A 12,813-nucleotide genomic window follows, 5' to 3' on the forward strand; every position below is an offset into this window, starting at 1 on the left:
AATATAAAAAAATGTATTAGGGTTGCCAACTAATCGGAAAAAATTAAATTAATTTAATACCTATGACTAATGCAATAACGAGTTAGAGAACATCTGTCTCCACTAAATAATTAATAGGGTTGCCACTTGAATTTTAGTTTTCTTATATCGTAAATGTTTGAAATACATAAATTTGAAAAGAATTTTTATCTAAAATTCTTAAATTTAAATATGTTTTATAATTAATAATTAGTAATAAATTAAATTAGGGTTGCCATTCGCATTATATTTTTTCAATTTTAAAAACACCGAAATTACTAATCCAAACATTTTGTATAAATTTCTACTAAGAGTTGCCAACAAGTTAGCTTATTTGAACCAGTGTTAAGAAAAAAAATTGTATTAGGGTTGCCAACTAATCAGAAATATTTAACTAATCAGAATTATTTAAGTACCTATCACCACAGCAATAACGAGCTAGAGAATATTTGCCTATATTAAATATTTTTGAATTTTATTTATTGGAAAAAAAAAATTTAGTTATTCAAAAATTACATTATTTATTAAAAAAAAAATAGCTCAGCCATCTAAAAAAAATTTATATTTATTATAAAGCTAAATATTCAAAACACAAACTTAATGAATTGTGAAAAATAGATGAAAATTTTGCTACAAAACACAATTCATCATCGCTTGCCAGCCATGGCGTATGAGCAACCCAACTTTGTATGCATAACCCTTAAATAAACATAAAATATTTATAACATATTTTCCTGTAGCAAGTAATCAATCACAAATACAAGTGTAAATACTGCGCACAGCTTCTCTTGGCATGCATAATAACAGTGAATTTTTTGTTTTGGTTACACTTTCAGCACAGCGAAAATCAAATGCGTTCCTCGATGTGCCCGCAATGCATCATTTGCGTGTCAGCGACGATGATGAAGATCTGGATCGTTTGCGCACATTCAGCGCTTCCAAGGGCGGTGAGTAAAATAAAGCAAGAACAAAAATACGACACATAAATGTGATTTATCATACACACACACACACATGCACATGAACACCCACACATTATATATGTGTATATACATATAAATAAGTGACTGCCTCTATGAGCTGATATAAAAATGCCACTAACGATGTCGCCATGTTTAACATAGCTGGCTGCAACTATTTTTCACACAAACTGAAAACTATTTGTGCAAATTGATTCACGACAGTTATAAACTGGCACCGCTGCCACCACCACTACACACCAACAGGCAAGCGGGCAACTTAAATGTAAATTGCTAGCAAATGTTAAGTAAATAAAGGTTGCGTGGCAGCACGGGCACACGAACACACGAACACAAGATTGTGGTCACAAACAACAAGAAGCAAAGCAACAACAACAACAAAGCGAAGGGTAAAATAATGAAAACACTTTGGCGTGTCAAAAGCGATGAAATATCGCAGCGAAGCTTTGTGCTGCCATTTACGTAATCTAATTGCTGACCAAGGGCCATTTATAAATTTTGCACTCACAACTTAAGAAAGGTTACCTCCTAACGGTGAACGGGACCCTAAATGCTTGCTAAGTACACATATAAAATTTCACTTAAGCATTCAATAAGTGTTTGATGGATGATAGCGCTTGCCGGCGGGTAGCACCACAAGCGCTGCAGCAAGTTTACACAAAAGATTTGACGCCAAGCCATTTATTAGCGCCGTGAGCATGCTACGATTTCATAGTGATTGATAAGAGTTCGAAATCAGCAAATGTGATAAAGCAATGATACACCTTTGCCACTTTGCTACTTTGCTCTTTGACATTCTATACATTGATGTATGAAAGGCATGAAGAATAAAAAATGAAAGACATAAAATAGTTGTTTGAAAGGCAGCATAGTTCGTCGTCGTAGTGATAGTAGTGGCGTAGGAAGTAAAGCTGTGACAGCGCCATATAAAAAATGTTAAATCTTAAAGCACATTGTGAGCGTAGAGCAGAATAATCTGAAAGCCGTGAATTTGAATGAATAGACAGAGTAAAGAATGGTAAAATAAATGAAATCGAAACAAGTAATGATATCAATGAAGCATCACAATGTTTATTTATTTCAACATATCGTCACCTAAAGAACTTATCACTAAAAAAAAATCGAAAATCGCAAAGGCGATATAAACGAGTTTTGCATAACAAATCATAATTCCTGGGAGTGCTACAACTGATGAAAATATTAAAAAAGTGAAGAATAGGGTGCTGGAAAATCGTCAGGCAAGTGTTAGAGAGATGGCGAGAGAGCTGAACATCTCGATCGAGTCCGTTCGAAGTATTTTAGTGGACATTTTGGGTATGAAACACGTTTGCTCGACTTGTCCCGATAAGGCTGGATTGAATACAGTAGATAGGTCTTTTTGAATATGCTTGATCATGCGAATTCCGATCCCACATTCACTGAGAGCATTTTACCTGACGATGAGACATGAGCTTATGAATTTGATATGCAAACAAGACAAAAATAATTCGAATGGAAGAAAAAAACAGCCGAAGCCAAAAGAACCACGTCTAAGCCGACCAAAAATCAAGACGATGCTCATTGTTTTTTTCGATATTTGTGGTTCGGTGCATCATGAATTTGTTCCGGAAGGACAGACGGTAAATACGGACTTCTAGTTGGCCGCATTGAGGCGCTTGCATGAGAACATCCGTCGAAAAAAGCCTTAATTGTGGAAGAACAATTCACGGATTTTCTTCTTCTACTTCATAGGCATAGACAACGCTCGCGCTGTTATAACCCAGTTAACAACAACGTGCAAGTCGTTTCTTCTTTTCAAAATTTGAAAGGGGGTCTCTTAGCCGAGGCTGTAGTTTTTTACGTGGAGGAGGGATGGTTCGCCTTCTCACTTTAGCTCACCTTCAAGCGGATGTTTTTGGCCACCCAGAGGAGACCTGGTCTAAGACCGGAAGTCGTGAGCTGCTTGAGCCATATGTAAAAGATTCATTACTGGTCACTCTCAAATGAAAGGCAGTCAGAGAACTTTGCTCACTTGCGTGAAATTTTATCCACGATGATAATGCACCATCGCATCGAGCCACGATTGTAACCAAACCATTGATCAACAATCGTATTCACCAGGTTTGGATCCGTGTGATTTTTTCTTGTTCCCTAAACTTAAATTGTCGCTACCCACATCGTCGGCTTCCTTTGATTTCAACACCTGCTTTTTTGCTTCTTCCTTCTTCTCAGTAGCAGCGACAGCACCAGCAGCTGTAACAGAGTGTGCGGCAGCAGAAACAAACATGCTGAGGTCCTTGTTGAACCCCCTTGAAGGTAGCAGCTTCCTTGAAATCCACTTACGAGACAGCAGCAATAGCCGATAGATTCTTGAAACCATTGGCAACACTATGTGGTGCCGGAGCAATAGTTGGGTAAGCAATCTGCAACGATACGGAATTTCGCAAGCAGATCTTCAAGCTTGATGTCCAAGATCCCAGATTATCAGATGGAACCAGAGTAGTACACTTGGGTTATGGCCAAACCACACGAGAAGGGTGAAATGTTCAACATATTAAGCACAGTAGTTTCTGAAGGACCAACTTTATCTCCTGGTTTCAAAATGTCACGTGTATCTGAAGTGAACTGAAGCAACGATACAGTTGTCTATATTAAAAAACCTCAAACTAGCCATCGTTTTAAGAAAATTACGGAAATTTCTGGGATAAAATGAATATATTAGCATATTCTCAGTAGCTGTTTTTCAATCTGCAAAATTACTCAGCGACTAAATGTGATATTACTACAAACAACGGGACCCATACACGTATACATTGGAACAGTATATCACATATACGAAAAATCGCAAAACAAACAGTATAAATAACAAAAATAAAAACAAAATCAAAAATCAACAGAATAATGATAATCAACAGCAACAACTCAGTTGTACTACCGTTACTACTGCTACTACAACAGCAAAAAAACAATCACCAACATATTGTATAAATATCGAGCGCCCACAAGAGTAGTGTAAAACTGTGCCAAGTGCGCCTCAGAAGGATATTCAAGTATACGCCGACAAATCCGGCTCCTTGCACCCCATGACCGCGCCCGTCGATTGAATACAGCTGACAGACAGACACAGTACAGCACAAACGAATCACAATGAGTATTTACATATGTATATATAAATATATTTATATGTATGTATGTATATGCAATATCGAACCCACCGCATATAACATAACAGCAATGACAGCGCTGCCTACAACACATCGCGTGACAGTGACAATGGCGTTGGCAGTCAGACAACCGGAACATCTTAACCTTCTTCAGCCTACTTGTTAAAATTTATCAGGGTGTGCGTGTGTATGTGTGTGAATAGTGTGCATTCTTACTCAGGGTTTGCAGTCTCTTCAGCTAAGTTGTCGCCATTTCAATTTGCTCTTTTTCTCTTCATCACTTTTATCTGTTTTTTTCTCGCATTCAACACAAAAGTTCTGCGCCATATACAGAATGTATGTAAGCGCCTCGTTGTTGTTGTATCGTTTGTTTGTATTCATGCTCTATGTTGCCTTAAGCCGTGATTGGATTCTTACCCTTAGACGGAGGTTATCTGTTAGCTCGACTTTTGTATGCACGAGTGGCTTTACATATGTATGTACGTATGTGTTTGTATGCGTGTCTGTGTTATTTGATATTCATGCAGACGTTTCATTATAAGCACTATTTGCTCAGCCTGCAGTGTATTGTATTTGAATTTGCGAAAACATATGGTCCATAGCCATGAAAGGGTAAGGTATACCTGAACAGAATATTGCAAAGTATTTCCTTCTGGAGAATACTATATATTCGATCCAATATTTACTAGGAGCGGTATTTCGCATTGCTTAACTTGGTTATATGGATACTTGTGGATGGCTAACGCACCATCACTAACCTAACCTAACTTTTTTGAAATAACTAAATAAGCTGTTAGATTTACTATTCGAAATCTCATAATATGTTAGGTGCTGGCCCCGAAAAATTTAGTTTCTATAGATCACCTTAGATCGACGGTATTTCATAATTTTTTTTATATTCAGATAAACGATTTTGACACTTGAATATACTTTTAGAAGTTCATTCGAGCAGTTGAAATGATAATCTCAGGATATCGAGATTCCGAAATGGTTATTGTGAAATACCGAAAAAAAGCATAACAAATTTTTTAAAGAAATATTTATTTATTTTGCTGAAAACAATAAATAGTCGAACATGATAATCTCTTGATTTCGGGATCCTGAAATGGTTATTGTGAAATACCGAAAAAGCTTAAAACATTGTTTAAGGAATACTTTTTAATTTTGTGAAAAATAATAAATAGTTTTATTTATTGGATTATATCGGGATTTGAGGATATCGAATTAAACATTATGAAATCCCGAAAATAATTTTAAAGAAATTTTTAAAATGGCGTTCTTATATTATACTAAAAACCACTAAATAATTTAAATACAAAACGCTAGACTGAAAATAAATCCCAGAAGCACTGGTAAACTCAGTTTTAGGGATCCCGAATGTCACCGAAAGTAATTTTAAGGAATTTTTTAAAATAGTGCTTTTTTATTTTGCTAAAAACACTAAACAGTTTTATATACAAGCCAATAGATTATATCGATGATCTCGAGATTTGTGGATCCCGATGACAAAATCCCGAACAAACTTTGAAAAATAAAATACCTGGGATCCTCAAAATTACGGATTAATGAAATTTTAGGCAACTAAAACTCGAAAATAGCAAGAAAATACTTTTTTTATTTTCGGGATTTCGGGATACCGAAAAAAATCGGGATTTTAAGGGACATAAATTAAAAAAAAAAAAAATAACCCCAAAACTATAGCTGTTTAAAAATTATTAAATTTTTTTTAAGTATCATAATTTAAATATATTATAAGATACATAATAAACATATAACGCAATCCCGAAATTTCATTTTCGATAAAACTAAGATTTAGAATGCCAAAATAATTTAAACTAAGCTACAACTAAACTGCAACTAAAAATCAAATTAAAAATGTAGCATAGGATTTCGGGATCCCGAAAAAATTCGGGATTTTAAGTGAAATAAGTTTAAACAAATTTTTAATTCAATAAATTTAGCTGGCATATCCTAATTTATTAATTTAAACCTATGTACATACATATATGTATGTTATAATCCCGAGTCACCCAAAAGTATTTTTTTAATTGGATAACAAATATTGTCTCCTAAATGTAGTACAGGTATCCCTCGAATAGCACGGTACTTGAGTTGCACGAAATCTCGAATAGCACGGTTAAAAATTGCGACAACCCTCGAATAACACGGGGTTCGAATTACACGAAGCCGCGAAAATTCCTTTTAAAAATTGAAATTTAAGGATCCTCTACCTCTTCAAGGAAAAACAAATCAATCTTTGGAGAGTGACAGTGGTTGAACATATGTAATTTAAAAATTATTGCGTTTATAAAGTTTTACCTTTTAAATTTCAAATAACACGATTTCGAATAACACGGAACCAATTAACGTGCTTCTACCTGTAGAATACAATACAATTCATTTGCATATACCATATTTTAACGCATTAGGCCGTCCAGACCGTTTAATGGCAATCTGATATTGATATTCCTATAAAGGGAGCACAGCTAATACTTCTTCATTAGCAATTTGGATCACGTGAAGAACTTGCCAACGCAACAAGAGACTACCCTCAATACTCTAAACAGCTAATACACGCGTACGCACGTACCTTGAAAGTCTCAATGGCAATGCAAAGCAAATCTAATAAGCCGGGTCGTGTATTGTGACAAGCGTTTTTCTCTTCACTTATTTATGTTCTTTGGCAGACCGAGTGGAATAAATAGGTGGAAGCAAATAAATGTGCATAGATTTGCCAGATATGTTCAAACAAGCATAGGCAGCTGTTCACGCGGGTAGATTGGTGAAAAAGTCGCATGGATATTTTTATTTTGTGCGAAGCACACTTTCCACCTTTCGATTGTATGGATTACGGGATTTAAAATTAATGGATGGGTGGAAAGATGTTCGCATAGGAATGTAGTATATTTTCTTGCACTTGAGCACAACTTTCACTCAATATACAAAACAATTTAATATTAAATTGTGCTTAAAGCTCTGAAGCTTACCTAAAATAATTTCTCCCAAATGTATGCTAGAAATTTTTTAAAAGTTTATGTTCTCGTGCACATTTAATACGAGTTTAGCGCTGGTTTGAGTGAGCATACTTCTGGGAGGAATTTAAATTAATTCAAGCTGTTTTATGTAACACTAAAAAATTTGCGAACGAGCCATTTGTTCGTTAAAATTTAATTTTTTTTGCAAAAACCAAGTTTTTCAGTTTAAATTTTTTCACTAAAATTGCCGCAAAATGCGCTTTTCCAGCTACTCGTACATCACAAAAGTATGCCTTGAAACGATTCATGCATTCAAAGCCAACTAACGGTCGTTGAATTCCACGAAAAGCTTGCGTGATAATTCTTTCAAAGTCACATCTTTCCAGGAAGGCAAGTCAACTTTTATGTCAATCCTTAAAAAAAACAAAAAAACACAAAATAGTTTAAAGCAAAAATGCCAAAACTTCTCACGTGCGGAAAAAAAATTCCCAAAACTTAGGTATGCGCATATTGAGGAGCATAGAAAAAAATCAGAGAAGCGTGAAGTTGCCGCTTCAATTAATTTGGGATATCGGAAATGAATGGAAAACACATGTGAGCCACCAAAGTGAATGCCATTGGACACAAATTGTGATTGTTACACATATTTAGTGGATGGAAGGAATAGCTAAGGAAGGTTTTGGGAGAAGAATAATGAACTTCTGTTTGTTAGAAATTTTATGGAGTGTGACATCAAGGCTTTATTGACATTTAGGTTCCATTTATAAGTTTAAGTTTGGCAAAATATAAATCTGACAGAGTTTCAATAATTTATGAAAGCAACTTGAGACTTTCTGAAAATATTCTGTTTGATGATTCTGGATTTTTTACTCATTTAAGCTAAAATTCTATTCAATTATTCATTAGTTAATAGTTAATAGTCTAAGAAATATGTAATCGGGAATATATGGTGAGGCTTTGCATAGTTTTATTTACAGTTCGGATACTCAAATATAATTTTTAGTAGAAATATAATCCAGAAGTGGCTCGAAGCTTTTGAGTTAACTTCTTTATATCATTGACAGACCGTTCAAGGTTGAAAGCTTGGCTTATAAAGCAATAGGTGAAAACCAACTTATAATCTGTAAAATTCAATCAGGAATATTTCCATAGTGCTACCTAGAAATACAAACTTTGACATAGATATTAAGTTTTAGCTTGGGTGGACTCTGCCATTGAGAAAAGAGTCCAAGCACTACTTAATGTTGCAGATAAAGTCACGATGTTATATTTTGAAGAAAGAAGCTGCAAGAATTAATTTCCAAGAGAAGTAGTCATCCTTTAAGAGGATACCTACGCTTGGCGCGAATTTGCAAATGACTTTTGCAGTTTTGCACCCAGTTAGCTCGTTTCATCGGGTTCCGATTTTCTTCGCCATTCTACTGTCGGATTCGTCGTATAGAAAATGCATAGGTTTCCCAATGTTTTCGGACGTTAGCAGTACACCAGGCCCTCGATGTCTTACTTCTGGCAGCACTTTCCACTGCTGATGAGATACGCATTTACTGCCCGCTGCTTGGCTGTCTACGTAGATGTTGACTGTGGAATTGCCTGCAGGAACATTAGAGACCAGCTCCATGGCTTTCGCAATAGCAAAGACCTCAGCTTGAAATATACTGCAATGGTCCGTCAACTTAAAAGGCTGCATCATGCCCAACTCTGAACAGTATTTTTCCGCACAAACTCCATCGTCCATTTTCGAGATACCCATATAGATGTTCAGAGCGTTGCGCATAGCTAACATACCTTTCCGCCAGCATTCTTTTTCTGTTTACTTTGAACCTTCTTTCCCTGTTGAAAAGTGGGGTCATATAGTCCGTATTACCCAACCGCCATTACCCACCGAGCTATGCCCGAAGGTTCTATATGTAAATTCTCCTGCAGCCAGTAGTCGTCCCGCCGATTTTGCTGCGCAGTTTTCAGCGAAGAGGTCTATAGGTGGCAGGTTTAGTACCAGTTCAAGAGCCGCCGTTGGAGTTGTTCTTAAAGCTCCCGTTATGCACAGCGCAGCGAGTCCACCACACTACTGCACCGTAGAGCAGAATTGGCCTAACAATTGCTGTGTAGCACCAGTGCATGAGAGAGGGAAATAGGCCCCATTGCTAGCTTTCCTCACTCTTTCTTCCACGTTGTGCTTCCACAAAAGTTTGCTGTCCAAGACTACCCCCAGGTACTTGGTGCGGTACCTCGATAGAGGAATTTGGTGCTTTCTTGTGAACACAAGCAGATCCGTTTTCTCCGGGTTCAACCCCAGACCCGTATGCAATGCCCAGTTCTGGCCTGTATTGAAAGTGGTAGTCATAATACTGCTAATGGTCTATAGACACTTTCCCGTTATTAAAATGGCAATGTCGTCCGCATATGCCACTATCTTCGGGGCTTTGCCTTCAGAGTTCATTAGCAGTTTATTCACCACTAATGTCCATAGAAACGGAGACGGTACTCCTTCTTGGGGAGTACCTCTACAGACTTCCTTGGTCATTTTAGCGTCGTTCCATTCTGCTCTTATCCGTCTAAAGGTTAAAAGGCTTCTGATCCAGCTTTGCAAAGTGGGATCAACACCTATTAACTGGATGTTATTCAGAATAGACAAGCATTAATTTTGCCAGGATGTTTGTAACACCTAGAGAGAAGATAGGAGATCCTACAAAATATATATATGTAATATAAATGATTAGCGTGACGACCTGCGTAGATTTAGCCATGTCCGAGGATCTGTCCGCCTAGTCGCCTGACTGTCTCTCCGCATGGACGAGGCCCCTCAACTTTTCAGTTATTGATCGGGAATTTCGCACAGATCCTTTTCTACTCAAAAGCTTTTGTATTTGTGAAGGGTATAAACCAGAGTGCCACCGAAATCAATGTTTTTTCACGAAAATATATGTTTTTTGTTTAACTTATAGAAACATCTTTACAAAAAATCAATAATTTTATTTTAAACCAGCAACTATATACAAACGAATCACATAAGCATTACTTCTGCTTAAAAGAAGCGTATTATTTTCCTATATAAATAAATTTCCACATGGCCCACGCTATTTAAATACAAAATAATCCAGCTGGCGGGCATTAAAATTACTTTGAAGTGCATTAAGGTAAGGCAAAGCGATGAAGAAAACAAAAACAAAAATAATTTAAGTTTTTTATCTCGCCGGATATTTGCTTAAACTTTTCTTAATTTCTATTCCTAGCGAAATCTGTAAAGCGTGTGCGGCGCGCAATAAAATCGAATTCTTCATATGAGAATTGATTTTGTGCTAATTTGCCTTGGCAAGACGTTTCGCATTCCTGCCCAAGGCGCAGCACCGTGAAAAACGTCGAAAATTTCTTTGCGCCAGCTGGTTTGCGTTGCTCCGCACTTTTGTGTGGCAGTGTGTAAGTGTGTGTAGGGGAATCACGTACAAATAATATTAATAATTTAATTAGAGGAGAATAACTGAAATTTCAAAAATAACTTGAGCGCATAAATAGTCTGTGTTTGAGATGTAGGTATATATATAGGGTGATTTTTTAAGAGCTTGATAACTTTTTTTAAAAAAAAAAACGCATAAAATTTGCAAAATCTCATCGGTTCTTTATTTGAAACGTTAGATTGGTTCATGACATTTACTTTTTGAAGATAATTTCATTTAAATGTTGACCGCGGCTGCGTCTTAGGTGGTCCTTTCGGAAAGTCCAATTTTGGGCAACTTTTTCGAGCATTTCGGCCGGAATAGCCCGAATTTCTTCGGAAATGTTGTCTTCCAAAGCTGGAATAGTTGCTGGCTTATTTCTGTAGACTTTAGACTTGACGTAGCCCCACAAAAAATAGTCTAAAGGCGTTAAATCGCATGATCTTGGTGGCCAACTTACGGGTCCATTTCTTGAGATGAATTGTTGTCCGAAGTTTTCCCTCAAAATGGCCATAGAATCGCGAGCTGTGTGGCATGTAGCGCCATCTTGTTGAAACCACATGTCAACCAAGTTCAGTTCTTCCATTTTTGGCAACAAAAAGTTTGTTAGCATCGAACGATAGCGATCGCCATTCACCGTAACGTTGCGTCCAACAGCATCTTTGAAAAAATACGGTCCAATGATTCCACCAGCGTACAAACCACACCAAACAGTGCATTTTTCGGGATGCATGGGCAGTTCTTGAACGGCTTCTGGTTGCTCTTCACCCCAAATGCGGCAATTTTGCTTATTTACGTAGCCATTCAACCAGAAATGAGCCTCATCGCTGAACAAAATTTGTCGATAAAAAAGCGGATTTTCACATTTCGAACCGAACACTGATTTTGGTAATAAAATTCAATGATTTGCAAGCGTTGCTCGTTAGTAAGTCTATTCATGATGAAATGTCAAAGCTTACTGAGCATCTTTCTCTTTGACACCATGTCTGAAATCCCACGTGATCTGTCAAATACTAATGCATGAAAATCCTAACCTCAAAAAAATCACCCGTTAGATACTATTCTCAGAATAGATGATCATTAGGTTTGCCAGAAAGTTTTTAACAACTGAAAGGAAACGTAGGAGACCCTATGAAGTGTATAGTATATAAATGATCAGCGTGACGAAATGCGTAGATTTAGCCATGTGCGACGATCTGTCCGCCTATTCGCCTGACTGTCTCCCTGTATAGACGAAGTCCCTCAGCTTTTCAGATATCGAGCTGGAACTGCGAATAGGTTCTTTTCTACCTTTTCTACTTAAAAAAAGCGTTTCACTTTGTGAATGGTACAAACCAGAGTGCCACCGAAATCAATGTTTTTTCCATGAAAATCAATGTTTTTTGTTTAACTTACAGTAAACATCTTTACAAAAAATCACTAATTTTAATTTAAACCAGCAACTATATACGAACGAATCACATCAGCATTACCTCTGTTTAATAGAAGCGTATTATTTTCCTATATAAATAAATTCCCACATGGCCCACGCTATTTAAATACAAAATAATCCAGCTGGCGGGCATTAAAATTACTTTGAAGTACATTAAGGTAAGGCAAAGCGATGAAGAAAACAAAAACAAAAATAATTTAAGTTTTTTATTTCGCCGGATATTTGCTTAAACTTTTCTTAATTCTATTCTTTGCAAAATCTGTAACGCGTGTGTGGCGCGCAATAAAATTGAATTCTTCATATGAGAATTGATTTTGTGCTAATTTGCCTTGGCAAGACGTTTCACATTCCTTCCTAAGGCGCAGCACCGTGGAAAACGTCGAACATTTCTTTGCGCCAGCTGGTTTGCGTTGCTCCGCACTTTTGTGTGGCAGTGTGTAAGTGTGTGTAGGGGAATCACGTACAAATAATATTAATAATTTAATTAGAGGAGAATAATTGAAATTTCAAAAATAACTTGAGCGCATAAATAGTCTGTATTTGATATGTAGGTATGGTACCTATGTACGTATTAGGGTGTTGTATACTCGTATTAGGGTGTTTTTTTTTAACTATACATTTTGTTCAATCCCATCATGAAATTTCCTTGGAAATGCCCTGAAAATTTGACTAAGGAATGTAAAAATTTTCCATTGACGATTTTTTTAATAACGTAGTTCAAACGCTTTTTGAAATAAAAAAATATATATATAAACACTACACACATAACTATAAAGTTTAATTCTTTTTTTACCAACCACACTCAAATAAAATGAGTTCACATCTACGCTGTGA

General features: G+C 36.5%; 1 protein-coding gene across 3 annotated transcripts in view; it reads left to right on the top strand.

Moving 5' to 3' along the window:
* The window catches only part of LOC105234256 (GTP-binding protein RAD), a 140,066-nt gene that overhangs the window by 102,417 nt on the left and 24,836 nt on the right, over positions 1-12,813 (top strand). For all 3 annotated transcript variants that reach the window (XM_049453816.1, XM_049453817.1, XM_049453818.1), the window contains one exon: positions 855-965. In XM_049453816.1, coding sequence (XP_049309773.1) covers positions 855-965 — 111 coding nt within the window. The remainder of the gene's footprint in view (positions 1-854; positions 966-12,813) is intronic.

The sequence above is a fragment of the Bactrocera dorsalis genome, chromosome 3 (assembly GCF_023373825.1).
Source record: "Bactrocera dorsalis isolate Fly_Bdor chromosome 3, ASM2337382v1, whole genome shotgun sequence".
In the NCBI taxonomy this organism is placed as follows: Eukaryota; Metazoa; Arthropoda; class Insecta; order Diptera; family Tephritidae; genus Bactrocera; species Bactrocera dorsalis.